Source organism: Pisolithus orientalis, assembly GCF_024613125.1.
Source record: "Pisolithus orientalis strain OTSU chromosome Unknown F5J12scaffold_15, whole genome shotgun sequence".
NCBI classification, from domain to species: domain Eukaryota; kingdom Fungi; phylum Basidiomycota; class Agaricomycetes; order Boletales; family Pisolithaceae; genus Pisolithus; species Pisolithus orientalis.
The window spans coordinates 57,282-73,320 of record NW_026260796.1 but is presented as its reverse complement, the minus strand read 5'-3'; the positions used below and the strand labels follow the sequence as shown (position 1 = coordinate 73,320).

General features: G+C 50.2%; 5 protein-coding genes across 5 annotated transcripts; 4 read left to right on the top strand and 1 right to left on the bottom strand.

The window, feature by feature from the left end:
• Positions 1–75: 75 nt before the first annotated feature.
• On the top strand, positions 76–753 carry F5J12DRAFT_892919 (uncharacterized protein; the record flags this gene model as incomplete). Its single annotated transcript, XM_051747613.1, has 1 exon — positions 76–753. The coding sequence occupies one exon, from the start codon at positions 76–78 to the stop codon at positions 751–753; it is 678 nt and encodes a 225-aa protein (XP_051599666.1).
• A 792-nt stretch (positions 754–1,545) lies between these two features.
• F5J12DRAFT_927558 (uncharacterized protein) lies at positions 1,546–2,279 on the top strand (the record flags this gene model as incomplete). Its single annotated transcript, XM_051749413.1, has 4 exons — positions 1,546–1,614; positions 1,682–1,876; positions 2,153–2,207; positions 2,260–2,279. 4 exons carry the CDS (start codon positions 1,546–1,548, stop codon positions 2,277–2,279), a joined length of 339 nt encoding a protein of 112 aa, XP_051599665.1.
• A 737-nt stretch (positions 2,280–3,016) lies between these two features.
• Positions 3,017–5,657, bottom strand: F5J12DRAFT_110674 (cytochrome P450). The gene is made up of 12 exons (XM_051737983.1): positions 5,263–5,657; positions 5,085–5,205; positions 4,881–5,034; positions 4,745–4,831; positions 4,582–4,696; positions 4,348–4,526; positions 4,112–4,298; positions 4,022–4,058; positions 3,857–3,969; positions 3,743–3,809; positions 3,568–3,690; positions 3,017–3,520 (listed from the first exon to the last, which is right to left on the bottom strand). The coding sequence occupies exons 1-12, from the start codon at positions 5,335–5,337 to the stop codon at positions 3,219–3,221; spliced, it is 1,560 nt and encodes a 519-aa protein (XP_051599664.1). The 5' UTR covers positions 5,338–5,657; the 3' UTR covers positions 3,017–3,218.
• Positions 5,658–7,296: 1,639 nt separating this feature from the next.
• F5J12DRAFT_110596 (velvet factor-domain-containing protein) lies at positions 7,297–10,653 on the top strand. Its single transcript, XM_051737982.1, has 4 exons — positions 7,297–7,748; positions 7,815–7,978; positions 8,037–8,116; positions 8,207–10,653. Exons 1-4 carry the CDS (start codon positions 7,416–7,418, stop codon positions 10,513–10,515), a joined length of 2,886 nt encoding a protein of 961 aa, XP_051599663.1. The 5' UTR covers positions 7,297–7,415; the 3' UTR covers positions 10,516–10,653.
• A 2,148-nt stretch (positions 10,654–12,801) lies between these two features.
• On the top strand, positions 12,802–15,719 carry F5J12DRAFT_832782 (uncharacterized protein). The gene is made up of 9 exons (XM_051745796.1): positions 12,802–13,073; positions 13,129–13,265; positions 13,324–13,406; positions 13,463–13,835; positions 13,910–14,042; positions 14,106–14,775; positions 14,914–15,427; positions 15,475–15,589; positions 15,639–15,719. The coding sequence occupies exons 1-7, from the start codon at positions 12,952–12,954 to the stop codon at positions 15,238–15,240; spliced, it is 1,845 nt and encodes a 614-aa protein (XP_051599662.1). The 5' UTR covers positions 12,802–12,951; the 3' UTR covers positions 15,241–15,427; positions 15,475–15,589; positions 15,639–15,719.
• Positions 15,720–16,039: the final 320 nt, after the last annotated feature.

The window sequence follows — 16,039 nt, the reverse complement described above, 5'->3', positions numbered from 1 at the left end:
AATGCTCATGGCAATCACCTGTCACAGTATTAACTATCCTGATACTGGTGCCCTGATGTGTGCTTGTTTGAGGAAATGGTGGAGATTCTGATGGAAGCTGCTGCCATTGGTGAAAATAATGATTGTCATGGTATTGTGAAAGAGGTTATGTTTGGCCAGCTTGTGCCTATGGGTACAGGTGCCTTCAACATCACACTGGATATCAACATACTTAAAGACACCATTGTTGATCATCATCTGCTGGTGCAAAATATTCTTACTGCTCATGTGGACTGCAGTATGACACCAAGCCAAGTAGCGATGATGCCATATGACACAAACTCCCCTGCATGGTCAGAGAGTAACTTCAAGGGCAAGTTGGCAGCCCTCTCACCCCTTTCTGTCAATGGCAGAGAAGATCCCACCAACTTTTCATTCCTTGGATATGGGAAGAGTCCTTTGGGTGCAGGAGACATGTCACCCACTGGCCCCCCTGGGTATAGTCTGAGCTCTCCCAATGCATACATCACCTTATGTCCCTCAATCTCCATACAGTGGAATGACCTCACCATTTGGTACATTGGTACATGTGACATCCCCATTCTACAACAGAAGCCAAGGGGCTACATCACCAACATACTTCCTGACATCACCTGCTCTCAATCTCATGTCTCCCTGTTATTCACCAACCAGTCTGTGGTACAGTCCACAACTGCCTTCCTTCAGTCCCACATCTCCACAGTACTCACCAACTGGCCCATCCTTTGTCTCTGAGATGTAAGTTGTGTTTATCTGTTAGCAAATGGGTCACTAACTTCATGCCAGATTCACCTAGTACAACCTTTTATTTTTTTCCTACTCACTCTACTGATCATTCCTTTTCTCATTGCCTCCTTCCCCCAGCTTGTAAGTAATTTAACTCAGTCATATCTGTAGTTATGTCACTCACAGCTCTGCAGCCCCTGCACAAATGCCACCCTTGTCTCCAAAATACTTACCCATGTCACTGGTGTCACCCTCCTTGCCCAAATATTCCAACTTCTCCAAGTTATTTTCCAGCCTGTGAGTTATTGATGACATTGACCTCAGTTCCACCAGTATTGACTGCCAATTCTTCCACAGCTCCTGCCCAGTGTAAGTGTCTTCTGTATATTAGTGAGGTCACAGCAGTTTATTCCTACCAGGTCCTGTTTCTCCTGCATATAGCCCAACATCTTCATAATGGTTGCCTTTGAGGCCTGCCCAAAATGGTACAACTCACCATGGGTGCTGATACAGTATGTCCCTGTTGTGGGGGTTGGGATTTTTCTTGTTTGTGCCTATGTCTCTTGCTGGATGTTTCCCCAGGTGACTGGCATGTATCTACTAGTACATTTTCATAGTCATACACCCCATGTAGATTACCATACAGCTTCATTATGCAAACTAGACAACAATAATGTTTGTACTAAGTATTGAGCCAATTTGTCTGTCAATGTAAGGTATTGAAACCCAGCCAATGGGAATTATTATATAATCCAATGGACTGTAAATACATGGCAACTTCCTTGCTTCCACACCCTTACCATGACCATCATCATGGGTATCATCTGTACTGCCAACTTGTCAGGCAGTTTCACCCATACCATTGCAGCAGTAAGTACCTGTCACCATCACACCATCAAGTTATTATTATTAACTGGCCCTTGTTAAATGTTGACAGTTCCCCACTGCCCCCAATGACAAAATGGAATCACCACTGACACTGATGATGATGCCAACTTCCTTTCCCTTCAATCATCCCCAGTATTCCTATACCCAGCCATTGTGCACACTTGTCAGCATTGCCAACCAACCCCCCATGTGCTGGTCCAGGATTGCTATTCATCTGACCTGCAGCAAGGCTTTGGCAGTGCAGGTATGTGGTCACTGCTGCTTTAAGTTACTGCAGCTCACTGACTCAATGCCAATCAAACACATCAGATTCCTCAAGTCCTACATGCTATGAACTCCTTATTCCCTGATAGATACCCTGCACCTACTTGGAATCACTGCATCATCATTTCATCCTCCTATATTAGCCTCAAGTTTAGGGTACTATGACCTATATCCATGTGGTTAAGTACACTGTAGTCAATGCCATGCACATGGGTTTTTTTTTAAAAATGTCTTAGAATTGCGATGAGAATGAAAGAATGAGAATGAGAAAAATGTTACATTGACCCAAGTCAACATTGGTAGAGTGGAAGGTAGCATTGTAATGATAAATATGAATTATAATGAGTGTTGACATGTTGGCAGGTGCTGGTAGCCTGTCATAATCCCTTAGCATAGCTGCATACATTAAATAGCCTTTTAAGGGTGTTATAATGACAGTATGGCATGTTGATGGTGACAGAGCTCATCGTAATGCCTTATGATGCTCTCTCCTTAAATAGCCTTTTAAGGGAAATATAATGACTACATCAGGCAGTGATGATGAAACCCGCTGCCATTCTTATGTCATTATAACATCATCTTCATAAACTTTTCTGCCATTAGCATGCATTAGAAGGCAGGGTGGGAAAGCAGGACCTTAACTTACATTGTAATGTCTCGTGATGTGTGTGAAAAAGTTGGGACAGTACGTAATATCACCTCCCATGCGAGTACACAGAATCACACTGCCACGTGTTAGTTTGCGATCTATGAATGATGCTTTATCAACGCAATGGTTCCAGTTAACGCGGAGCACGTAGCGGCAGCCCCGAACTTCCTCCTGTGCTCAGGAGAATTCCGTTGGTACCATTGCAGATCTTATATTAAACCTGAGAGCAGGGAACTCTACTGCCAAGGACCTCTCTCCTCGTCACACTGACATATCGTGGTATCGCCCCATCGAAGGCGACCAGGGCCATCGATGCAACCCGTCTGTTTCTCTCAGCCGGTGGTACGGGAAATTCCCTTCATGGCGTTGCCGACGGCAGGGTACCTGCCAGTGTGTACATAATAGCTCTCGTCTTCATTTTATTCCTGAGCTATCTCGTGGTAGTTTCACGTCCACGATGGCCTTGAATGCTCACTGTAGAAATAGTCATTGGTGATCCGCTACTTACACCCAGTGACTTTGTCTTGTCGACATGGCCAGGGATGGTGTGGACGCAACCTCCTTACCCACACTGGACTGTTCCGCGTGACTGCCACGAAGTCAGAAAACGAGCAGAAATACTGAGATACATGTTCAGAAGTACAAAATGCCCAACGGAGACAGGATGAATCCGCTACTTTCTAGCAATAAGCTTCAGGTCCACGAGTCCAACCCCAAAGGCAATACCAGTAAGCTTTGTATTCCCCATCACTCGTTCTTCGTGCTGCTCCCTGGTTTCCCCATTACAGAGCTCGACGTCGAGTTTCCAGTCACGCAAGAAATGCGCCAAGAAACAAGCCGCTTCCACCTGGGTGAACTTGCGCCCTACGCATACACGTGGCCCAGCGCCGAACATGGTGAGATCAGGCTCGGATACCCCGTACCAGCGCGAGGGACGCCACACATCAGGGTCAGGAAACGCCTCGGGGTTGTGATCTATGCATGACGTTTTAAAGGAGTAAGTGCGCGTGACACCCACTTACGGATAGCGACCATGTCGATAATGACCCTCGAACCCTTGGGAAACACGATAGTTCCCGGAGTAGGACTTGTTACATTTACCGTGACGTCATCAATGATATCTCTTGGGAGCATGTTCCCCGCAGCTGATTGCCATACATTATGCCGAGACTAAGCTCAGAATTAAAGATAACGCACGGAACATTCTTGCAGATTCATGGAAGCATGCCAAGGTATGAGTAAGTTTTGCGACATCTTCTGCACCCTGGAAGAGCGCTGGTCAGAAGTCACAGTACACATGGAATGACAAACTAGTCCACGATCGGCAGGAATTGCTGCCAATATTTCTTGATAGGCTTTCTCTTGTTCGTCCTGATGGATTGCCAGGAAACCCAAAGTCGCCGCTAGAACGTTCGCGGTTGTCTCTGAAGTGCAAGATGAATCAGCTAGGTGGATTCCCGGAGACAAGAAACGTACCATGACCAGCAAACATCAGCGTGAAAGTGTTCCCGATCTTAATGTCCACTATAAATTATTGTACATGACGATCAGGATGGGTCAACTCACGACTTCCTGCTTTTCTAAGCCGGTCTTTCCGGAGCTGTCCATCGCAGTCACGAGGCGCGTGAAGATGTCGCCACGCTGCACATGATCATCACCGTCTATTATCCCAGCGAGCTCTTGCGCTTTTGTTTCGATAAACGTGTTCATGTGCACCGCTAATGATGACCAAGCATGTTCCATGTTGCGAAGCCTGTGACCATTAATTTATCGAGAGAGCATAAGAACGGAATGAAAGATACCATCTGATGGGTAGTCGGTATGACCAACGCGGTAAGACGAGGCGCCATGGTATTGTGGTTGCGGAGACCCACTCCAGTGCAGTGGAAAAGGTCATTTCTTCTTCAGTTGTTTCGGTATTTGGGTCCTTCCATGGCATTAGAAGGCCGAAACCACATCGCGAAATGATCATTAACGCGAACTGCGGAGACCACGGATGAGCCTCCATGGTATGACGGCATGTGAATTTGACGTACACTGCGGGTATACTGATTGATATTGTGTACGGTGACCATTTGTTCATTCTCCCATTTAGCTGCTCTAACCATGTCCTCATAAAGTGCGGCGGCCTGCCGCCATACAAGATCGTAGCTAATGGATGGTCTCAGTACACATTTAAGGATGGAAGAATGTGCCCACGTTTTATTTGTAAACGCAGGTCCAACGATCCTTCTATGGCGCTTCCATACATCTCCATTTGCAGTAAGAAGATTTTGGCCCCAGATACTTTAGAAATGTGAGCTGCAAAAAATACCCCACGATGAAATTCACGTACGAGACCGCAGGTGTCATTTCGGGGTGTTTGATGAGCCCCAACTTGCTTTCTTCTTTCAATAACTGCTTCATGACCGGAAGAGAACACGTGTAATACGCGGGTTGACCAACCAACGGAACCATCGATATCACTTCGTGCTTATAGTTGAAATAATCTGCAAGGAATGAATCCCCCCGCCTTGAGCAAAAAGTGTTGCTGACTCACTAGTTTTCCTCCACTCCCAAGACCAATTGAGGCCAGGGTTCCACCAAGACGTGGGCATGAGGGCACCAAATATGCTAAGCGCAGAAAGGGGCGGTCTCATACCAGGCAAGTAGTTAACGCTCTGAAAGAGAACATTGGCATTGCAAGTACAGCTAACGGCTACTTTCAGTTCACTGACCTTTAGCTTCGATGCATAGTTCCATGTGCAATACGCCGCTAGCAAGCACGCAGTAGTCACGGCTGCGGTGAGCATGATTTTGACGGGGGCACATCGAAAAGAGGTCTGGGAGAGTGATATTTGAAGGGAAGCAACAGCACGCGGGTTGAAGGTGTAAACCTAGCACGCATAGCCCAAGATCTATTCTGGTACAGCGTCTCGCCCATCTTCAAACGCAGTACTAGCACAAACGCCTGGAGGTGCCGGAGATGAAAATGAATCATGTACAGACTATATAGTTACGTAAGCTGATTGCGTAAATAGAGTTAGATAGAGTTGAACAAGCCCGTCGGGATGGCAGGCACCTTCGTTACCAGGGATTACACGCGCAGTAATCAACCACAAGGAGTGCTCAGATGTACTTAAATGAGATCTTGAGTCCGTCGCTACACCGCAATTGCAAAGATAATGGCCGAACCCACGCGCTGTTGCCAAAACAGGAAAATTAGCACTCGTAGCACAACCTATTGCTAGTACACTAGGTACTGGTAGCAGGCACCTACAGATCCAGTCCCCAATGGTAATCACGACATTTCTTTGATATCTCAATGGCACACTCGCAGACAACGATTGCTTTGCTCTCACTCGAAATGAGCCAACTGGTCTGAAAGTCATTCGGCCACGATACCACTGACATCCTCATCGACAAGTGGGTCAAACACTAAAACAAAGCAACGCATAATAGAGATGGCTGCGAGGCATGAGCCAACAAGCGCCCTGCAAAAACTGATTTGCCCCCCCAGAACATTTTCCATCGCACTGTTACATATACACTGCCGCCAGTGACCAACAATAACAGCTGAGGCAGTTATCTACCATGGGAGTCCCTTCTTGCCGCTGTGCGTATGCAGTGTATAAATAATGTTAAATTGCACGTGACCGGAGCCCTTGGTCTGGTATGATCGGTGTTCATAAAGAGTTTACAGACCTGGCCTGACGGCGTCCAGGAAGAGTGCGTTAGTATTACGAGGGCTACTACGAATACTAATCCCCCTATTTTGGAAGCGCGTGGGATTAGATTTCGTTCTGCCATTATGTTCGTAAACTGCTGCTATACCTTCTTGCTTTGTTTATTTATCATATACATACATTATAGTGCAACAATATCTTATAGGCGTTCTTCTTGAATGGGCAGAGCTTGAACAGCATGTACTACGCCAAGACGAAATCTGTCCATGATATCACATGACGTGATGGGCCAGTCTGCCCGGCCAATCACCGGCTGGGCTCCAAGTCTCTGCAGGGACAGGAGGACTTTATGACTTGTTATGATCTTGGAAACCCACATTTTGACCCGCGCTGAACAAAATGGGGCCCATCTAATTGGTTGACATAGAGGATTGGAAGGAAAGGATATTGTGCTCCCCTCCCCCTCCCCCTCCACTGGCAGTCCCGGTGATGTACAACGCCAGTCCTTATACGCGCTCGATACGCCCAGACAAGTTCTAGCGCTTTCGTCTGCTCGACACGGGACGAGAGTTCATCGGTGGAAAGGTGTCAAGGTGGTCTATAGTAGCTCATAGTATAGGCCAGGCCAGCACCTTGTAGTCCACGGAAGGTCTGTCTCGCTGGCGGTCTCAGACGTGGCCTAGACTTGCAGGGACATTTGCTTCCGCAGTGGATTCCAAAAGCATCCGCGGCGGTGCATGCGCGTGAGAGGTGCCACGTGCGTGAGAGCCGTATCAGTGGGAAGCACGAGGGGTTGGCTTTCCCCATCGACAAAGTCGTACTTACTGAAAGAAAAAAAGAAAAAGAAAAAAAAAAAAAAACAGAAAGACTGCACTGCACACTGCCAACGACCAGCAAAGTCAGACCCATCGTCGAGGCCAAACGCCAACGCCAACCAGCATCGCATCATCGGGACTTCAGTGGGTCCACCCCCGACGCTCATGGACGTTGCAAGCACGAGCTATGGCACGATCGCACCCGGGTATCCCTACCTCGACCGCGATCGTGCATTCCATGACAGAGACAGACTGTAAGCCCCCCGTCCCCTCGTCCCCCCCTCCACCGTCAGTCCTGTCTGTCCCTCCGTCTTCTCCACTCTCAGCTCATCGCACCCGATATCCCTCCATCCCGTGTCGTTCTGCTCATACCCGTCACTAATCCAACTCATGTTTATCTTAGAGAGTATGAACTCACCGTCAGACAGGAGCCAAAGCAAGCCCGCATGTGCGGCGTGGGCTGTGAGCGCCTCTTTCTTCTCTCCACCCTCGTTCGCACACCCCAACTCACCCTGCTCTCATCCAGCCGACCGTCGCCCGATCGATCCCCCTCCCATCATCCAACTCCGTGTCATCGACAAACGAACCCGTCAACCCCCCACTCATCCCGAAGCTGACGATGGCGACCTCCACTATGCTCATAGTTTCTTGCAGAACCCTTATTACTTCATGTTCGCCAGTCTCGCCAAGCCCGACGACGACGCAGAATTACACTGGCTAAAGGTACATCCTCTTTCTATTACTTATTTATTCGGTCAGCCAGTTCCGTGTAATTGACCTGGCTACAAGGACGGAAAGACGCGTTGCACCACGGGTTCCGTCGTATCGTCGCTCTACCACCTCAAGGACACCGAAAATCGAAACGAAGACGCTGGATTCTTCGTATTTCCGGATCTTAGCGTACGAACCGAAGGAAGTTATCGTCTCAAGCTCAGTCTCTTCGAGGTTGTCGGGTAACGTCCTTCCCTCTCTCACTTGCAATTTCTCGTTTCGAACATGCTTTCATCACAGCAACATCGTTCGTCACTGCAAGTCCATCTACTCCATACCGTTCTACGTCTACACCGCAAAGAAGTTCCCCGGCATGGAAGGTCTGTTTCTCATTTGTAGGAGTTACCGTGGACTCACCAGGCACGTTTTCGGCACTCGCATGTTTCCGCCCCACTCCGTCCCTATTTTAGAGTCCACGCCGTTGTCGTGCTCCCTAGCTGACCAAGGCATTAAAATACGCATTCGCAAGGACATCCGCGTTCGCAAGAGACCGATCGCCTCCCTCGCTGCACCTATCGACGGCGACAAGATCGAGGAAAACCAAGATGACGAACACGGAAAAGCTATCGCTCCTGCCAACGGCCCTGGCAAACGTCCCCGCCATGGCACGATTAATAATCCAATGACACTGAATACCAGCGTACATGCCGGCGACCTCACAACACCCCCGAGCGCTAATTCAGGCACCCTCAGCGGTCTTCCCCCTTGGCCTACCACTACCACGCTCGACCCTATGTTGGGCGTCGCGAGTGCTCCAGGGGGTATCGAACTCCCCTCGCCAGCGCATTCCGGAACACCACCATCGGCATCCTCCATTCCTCCCCCACCCGGTGCAACGTATGAACTTCCCAAAGTACCTCCAGCGAATATCCCCCCGCCTCCCGGCGCGCACATCATGGCTCCACAAACGATAGCTTACGATGGGTCAGGGACTCGCCAACAAGTTGCTGCTCAATCCAGCACATCGCATACACGCCAAGTTCAACCGCTCGCGACGTCCTACCAGTCCACCAACACCTCCCAGAACATTTCGCCAACGGGACCACCAGTCTCCCAACAAGCTGTATTCACTAACACGCCGACGCAGCGCGCTGTGTATGACCCACCTCCTCGTCAAGGTTACGATCAAACATCGTCTCGGGCGTACGACACTCGGGGGTACGACCAGACGTCCTCCCGCGCCTTCGACCAAACATCATCTCGAACGTACGAACAATCTTCATCTCGGGCATATGACCAGACACCTTCTCGTGGATATGACCAAACATCATCTCGGACAGCTTACGAGGGCAGTCATCGATCGGGATTTGATCCCAATGCTGCCGCAGCCGGCGCGGCTAGGTCTGCGACGTATGACACCCATGCACATCAACAACAGCGTTCATCGTTCGAAAATCCACGTCCGTCTTCCACGTTTGGCCAGACTTACGTCTCGGACACGGCTACGACTTCAGGGTCGTACCACCATCCAGATACATCTTCCCATCCACATCATGCACAACCACACAGCGGTTACGGTCACCCCTCCGACGCCGGATATGTGGGGACGCAACAACAACATACCCAACCATCTCCCACACATGGGTATCCGCAACAGCAAGCATCCTCTTCCCAGCAACACCCTCAGAGCCATAGCCATCCTCTTCCCAATGTCCATCCTAATGTCCATACCCATCCCGGCACTCATAGCCATACCCATACCCACGAGTCGCAATACTCCTCGCATCCTTCCACAGCCCCTTCAAGGTTCCCAAACCAATTTGGGGCTTCCACGATACCGGGTTTTGGACATTCCCAGTCCCAGACGGGATATGCGTCTAGCCATTATTCGTCTCAACATCAGCAGCATCAGTCGGGAGCAAATGTGGGCGGTGGAACTGGGTCATATTACGAAAGTTCTCAGTCGCACCCGTCGACCCATCAGGGGGAAGGCTCGACGGCGCAACAGCAAGGCTATTTTGGCGCCGGACCGTCAACTCATCATCCCCAGCTGAATCCAAACCATAACCACGCAAGCGGCGTGACGTCGTCCCCATCGTCATGGGGCCCGCAGAGCAGTACGTACGACTACGGAGAGTTTTATACCCATCCTGGGACGTCGACGGGTTCCCAGACCACCAGGAGTGAATCGACCCCCCCAGCACATGGTCCAGGACCCTCTCCGACCTCAGTAGGCGCGAGATATGGGAGTGCGTCAGCGCAGGCAGGAGCGCCACCTACGCAAACAGTGTATGGTGGTCACCCACACGGCCATTCCCATCTTGTTCATTCCCCCTTCGGTCCTAACGCAACGACGTCGTCTTACACGAATACAGGTCTTTCATCGTCTGCGAATGCAACGCACGAGTGGCCTACGACGGCGGGGAATCAAGGCCAAGGACCTGCAAGACCCCTCTCGAATGCGAACGTGAATAATATGATCCATCTCGCACCGCTCCGGCACGTCGCCCATGCCGGTGGGTCGTCGGCGTCTCCCACGCCGTCGTCACCTGGAGCAGGTGGGTTTCGTGGAACGGGGACCTCTGGGTATCCTTCCCTTGTACCGCACTCTCATCCACATGCGCAAGTGCACGCGTCACAGGTGCATGGTCACGGACACGGTTCAGGTATCCCTTTCGAGCACGAAGGTGGAGGGAGAGGAGTACCCTCTGGTACTGTTGGGAGTGGTGGGAAGAAAAGCGTACTGAGCATTGGGAGTATTATTTCGGAGGGGGGGTGACGCGTCCGTGCATAGTGTGTGGTTCGATCTGTTCACCGACCCTTTCCCACTCGCCTGTCTGTCCGCTGGCTTGCTCGGTGTCCATCGTTTCTAGGTTTTACGTGCTTCTGGTCCTGTTGTTGAGATATAGATTTGGGGTCATCACCGTTCGTTCGTCGGCTCCTTAATCGTCTCTTACATCTTCCCTGTCTTCCATATCCATATCTTTCAGTCTCGATCCTGCTCTACTACGCTTTCACGCCGGCGTACGTTGTGTATATATCTTGTCGTATTCGGATGTGTTATCGTGTTCGTCCTCGCTTCTCTTTGCATCGTATGTGTACACTTCTCTTCGTTCGCTTAGTTCGGATTCGTTTGTTGGTTTCACTTTCTTTCTTTTTGTTTTACATTCTGTTTTTGTGCTGCGCTGTGGCCGGGGTCGAGCAGGTGCGTAAGGGCGGGTAGACAATTTCAAACACTGACTGATTAATGGCTAGGCCGTCGTTCACGCCGACAGATATGTAGGTTCGTAGCGGAATGTATGGGCAGGTGCTATGGCGTTGGCGCCCCCAAAGTCGCTCGTCGTCTCGACCTCTCCACTCGACGCGTCAGTCGCTAACCCCCAGGCTTGCGCCACCACAATGGGGTCAGTGAACTTCTGTACGCACAGCTGAACACAGCTCTGAGGAACTATGAACAAAACACACGCCTCGGTACCCCCCTACCCACCCAACGTGGTGTCCGCTCGCCACTCTACTAGTGCGCGTCGACGTCGCATCACCTACTGCATACTCAAATGCTGCTTCACGAGCCTGCCTTTTATCGCCATCGGACATTGCATTTGCAGCTATACTCGTAGACATAGTTTTCGGTGTGCTATTTGTATACAGTCATCATAAGTTCCGCCCTGTGTCATATGAATGTGATATAATGCGTGTATATGTTCATCCCTCCATCTAGTGACGAACCCAACTCGACACTTGCGAATTATGGGCTGCATGACCCGAAAGCAGGTTTGTCGCAATTTGGCGCACCTTCAGAAGGGAACAGCTAAGTCTCCGGGAAGGCGTCTCCTGCAAGCAAAGAAGAGAATGCGAACATAACCAAAATGGCTAGCCAAAACCAAGGAGAACGTAGCGAGTGACTTCTGCCTGATGTCATTTCCTGACGTACATTCTTGTACGTCGAGCCACCAATTCGAGTGGTGGGCATTCGCTCCATAGCCTAAGTGATTTCGGTAGCGTGTTTGATGAGTACCAGAAAATGTGCGGCTACAGTCTGCGGCAACGGTGTACTAGGGGTCTCGCATCTCCAGATGGGGTAGTTCAGTGTACTTGCGTAAGAAGGCGAGCAACCGCTGAGCAACAAAACGAACTGGTTTGCCCCCTTTCGTGGATCTTGTACTGTACTTGGATAATGAAACGAGCTGTTAGGACTGCAAAATGGAAGAAAACCGAATATCCGTGATTCAGCTGGGTTATCAAGTCTTTGTTCCAAGTTCACTGCGGAGCAGCAGTCGGTCACTATTGTGAACATCTTAAGGTATTCACCGGTATGGCAATGTCGTACATTGATCGCCAAGGAGACGCCGAGTCCAATAACACCGACGGTGTTCAAAGGTTCTTCTTGGAATAGTGTGTCTACACGGGTAGGGTTGCCGGTGAGGCAAAGCAGTACCGTCAAGGAACGCCAGCGCACTCACTAGTAAAGCACGCCCGCACGTATATGTTGGATTAGTAAGAGTGCCAGTCATAAAATACCTTGCGTTCCCTCCCCTAGTAGTTCGTGGCCGAACAAAGTGGTTATCCAACATTTGTTTGATCGAAACTTCAAGGAAAATGCACGATGACGGAAGTTGAAAGCACTGTTGATATTTAGACGACGCCAACCGTTGCAACTTGCAAGACAGTTACAAGGAGCCCCGAACTTGGTGACAACTCACTGCTCTTCAAACATACGCTGGAAACATTTCGTCGTCATCGCGTAAAGAGCCGCCACGATAACGTCAGTTCGTGTGTTGGTGTGCCTTCAGCATCCCGGTGTCAAGAGCTTCTTTGACACGTTAGAAGGTAGCACCGCGCGGCGCGGACTCACGAGATGAGTCCCAAGGTTGAAATAGTTGAAGGCGCAAATTTGGGAATGGGAAAGGATTGGCCTGCTTACATAATGCCGTCTTCGTGCGACTTGACTTGGCAACGTAGCCAGCCAATCAACTGCAGTTCCAGTTCCAATATGGCCCTGATGCTAGGGTTCCATTTCCCATCCCAGGCGTGTTGTTCACACTCGATTTCATTTTTCTCCAAAAGGGCAGTCCGCGATGGCCTAGACTTTTCATATGTTCAGCAGATAACCAATCATGAGAGTGACCACGGCCGTCTCAGAACCGGCGTTGCACCGGTATAAGTATCAGGCCATTTGTACTGGCAGCATTCCACGGCTTAGATTCACGCCATCACGATGAACGTCTTCAATCCTCGCATTCTAGAGGCTTGCATACGAGATGTGACGGCGCGCCTGACTGACCATCAGAAAGCGTCTGTACTATTGCATGCACTCGAGCGACTGCCTGCAGAAGGAGGGTGAGTACAACACAGGCATTTCACGAAAGATCCACTTTTGAGCGGAAGACTAAAGCTCTCGGGAGATCATGGAAAATTCCGTTCAAGCACTCTTAAAGACCAATGGGTTGCCGTGCGTAGACCTCACCAAGGCACTGATTCTGCGTGCCAAAACGAGGCTTGTCGCTGGTTATCGGACCTCTGCTCAACAGGGTACGTGGTCGCAATCAATTGCCGTTGTTGTTACTGTGACGTAGGTCTCTACGGGTAGATCTTCATTCGGTCTTAACGCTGGACCCCGACAATCAGGACGTCAAAGACATCATTCATTCTCAACATCTTCGCCCTGAAATGGTAAGCAGATGCGGGTAGCTCGAGGGAACAACTAGGTCAACTACGATCATCTCAAGCTTCTCAGAGAACCCAATGGACCTCCTCGTTTCTCCATCGAAGTATGGACACAGATTGCCCTCTTCCTCCCAAAACGAGATTTGAAATCTCTCCTCCTAGTTCCCCATCCGGTCTCTCGCATCGCTAGTCAGCTTCTGTTTCGGGAGATAGATCTTCATCTAACCCCGTTACACGAACTAACTGGGATAGATTCGGGTGTTTCATTCGACGATGCATCGGACGTAGACCGAGATCTTGACAATTGGCATCATCAGCGTAGTGCTGATATCCTCACTCGCATTCTTGTTGACCCCCAATTTGCGGGGAAAATTCGCACCTTGGGCATTCATGCCGCATCGCACGACCTTTCGCAATCGTTGGCATTCCAAGTTGGTCAGTGGAATACATTCTCCGTGTGGAAAAAATTAGGTTATCTTATCAATTCATTTGTCTCCGTATCATGCTAGGCATGCTCCTCAATGCGCTCCCGAAATTGTCAAATTTGAGAAAGGTGCACTGTTCTGGGAGCAAGAATCTCATTTTGCGTGCCGTCCGATGCATGCACAAGTGTATTCCCAAAATTCAAGAGTTATCACTCGAGTACGTCCATCCAGCTCTCTGTTTCATGTCACCGCAGTGGTGTGACGAACCCCCCCGATACAGACTCGCGGACCCTTCGGTAGATATTGACATACCAAGATTCAAGCATTTGACGCACTTCTCTCTAACTTCCGAAGGTGGCGATCCCACTACCACCCATATCTTCATTGCCCAAAGCCGCGATACCCTCCGTGCACTCGCCATCCAAAACAGTTGTTGGCATTTCCCGGCGGATGCCCTCTCACTCCGCCAACTCTCGAATCTTGAATTCGGAGGCCACCTCACGACGGAGATGTTTTCAGAGATCCTGTCTAACGGGTACCAGCTTGACTCCTTGAAGCTGTCGGGATCACTGGAGTGTTCGCCGTCACCACTGTTTCGGCAACATCGATCCGCCCTCCCGTTCCTCCGCCATCTTCATATCAGGATTACTTCTCTAAATCGGCACGTCCAAGATCGTGACCTATGTCCTTCCATCTCTGAATTTGTAATACATCGCACCCAGCTACGTACTTACCACCTTTTCCTTCCGTGTGGCGCGGAGAACCGCCGTATCGGGTTTGACGCGTCAGCGTGGGGTGTCCTACCGGCATTGTCGCAGCTGAGGAGTTTGGCGATGACAATTCCAGGCGACTTGTCATTAGGCTTGGCGGGATGGCTCGTCCCAAGGAACGTCAGTGCGCTGGTGTTAGATATGGAAGGGGCAGCGGTAGACGTGGTATCATTTTTGAAGGTACAGTTTTTCGTGCCGTTTGACATTCCAATGTCGGTGTCTGACGTGTGGTGTCGATTTGTTTCTGCCGTCTGTCGTCCGCTTTGATCGATCGTGGGGTGGACCGGATACCTTTTTTGATTGTTCGTATGACTCCAGCAAATTCGCCCCGGCATCCCCACTTCGTTGAAGTATGTCGGTATCACGAACACGCGTATTCGATCTGCACAAGTCGTCGTCGAGCATGGGTTTCCACAGGTACGTGTCGTCGCGATCGGGCAAAACGTGTGGAGCGTAATCAAGGGCCGTTCTGCTGAATTTGGGAGCTCCGATGCATTACGTGCTGGGAAGAGTGTAGAGGAGGCAGGGCAGGTATCCGATATAAGCGTGGAACAGTGGCCCTATCGTAGGGTAAGGTTCCATCGGAAGGAGTGGCTAGAGTTGATGGAGTGCGGGGATGCGGTATGGAGGGGTGTCGGTGGCTAAGAAGATGTGTTTGTATGATGTGATGAGTTCGCAATGGATAATGATACTAATCTGGAATGAGCAGAGGGCCTGGCGAATAAAGTTTGAAGCGTGTGCCATGTGGACGCTGGTTTCTTATCCGAGAGAGACGGTCTTCGGCTTCTAGTAAACGATAAGGAGGTGTGGTCCCTCGTGCCTGGCTCATCCCCCTGATATTATGACGTGACGACTTCGAAGACAGCATGATGCGGCTCACCAACGCAAAAGGAATGTCAAGTACTCTTTTTGTCTGATCTCAGGGCTCTAAAAGGCGCAGCGCGTACAGCCCCGGGGTAGATACAATCATGCGAGTATTGAGCAGGAGCTAGCACTTGCAGCGACAGATGTAGCACCTGGTTATATAGAAACTATGAACTCACAGTTACAATACGTGCAGGTTGCCGACCACAAGACTCCAGGGGGGATCAAAACTCTCAGTCTAAACGTGGGAGTAATGCGCCAGAGGGCAGAAGTCAAGAGCTTACCGGATGTGGTAGAGTGGTGTAGTTCGGGCACCCGCGAGATGTCCATGTGCAACGCCAATTACGTGTCACGTGGGGAGGGCCAGGGAGAACTTACAGGATGCCCATTGCAGCACCTGTGCTGGCGGACTCAAGCAGTCTATTCTCCCAGTGACTATTCCGGATACCATCAGCTTCAACTATGACGGACACACTTGGGTAGAGTTAGCGGGGGGATGGTAGAGTCCGTGCTGGGCCGCCGATCACAATGACCTTGTTTCATGAAATAGCACATTGATCAAATGATGTACATATATGGC

Excerpts from the sequence above, each read along its gene's own strand:
- F5J12DRAFT_110674 (XM_051737983.1), bottom strand. The coding sequence starts at position 5,337 with ATGCTCACCGCAGCCGTGACTACTGCGTGCTTGCTAGCGGCGTATTGC. Across the intron at positions 4,527-4,581 it reads TCAATCAGTATACCCGCAGT|TTCGCGTTAATGATCATTTC; the intron begins GTACGTCAAATT and ends TGGTCTCCGCAG. Across the intron at positions 4,299-4,347 it reads TACCGACTACCCATCAGATG|GCTTCGCAACATGGAACATG; the intron begins GTATCTTTCATT and ends TAATGGTCACAG.
- F5J12DRAFT_110596 (XM_051737982.1), top strand. The coding sequence starts at position 7,416 with ATGTTTATCTTAGAGAGTATGAACTCACCGTCAGACAGGAGCCAAAGC. Across the intron at positions 7,749-7,814 it reads CAGAATTACACTGGCTAAAG|GACGGAAAGACGCGTTGCAC; the intron begins GTACATCCTCTT and ends CCTGGCTACAAG. Across the intron at positions 7,979-8,036 it reads AGTCTCTTCGAGGTTGTCGG|CAACATCGTTCGTCACTGCA; the intron begins GTAACGTCCTTC and ends CTTTCATCACAG.
- F5J12DRAFT_832782 (XM_051745796.1), top strand. The coding sequence starts at position 12,952 with ATGAACGTCTTCAATCCTCGCATTCTAGAGGCTTGCATACGAGATGTG. Across the intron at positions 14,043-14,105 it reads ATTCAAGAGTTATCACTCGA|ACTCGCGGACCCTTCGGTAG; the intron begins GTACGTCCATCC and ends CCCCCGATACAG. Across the intron at positions 14,776-14,913 it reads ACGTGGTATCATTTTTGAAG|CAAATTCGCCCCGGCATCCC; the intron begins GTACAGTTTTTC and ends GTATGACTCCAG.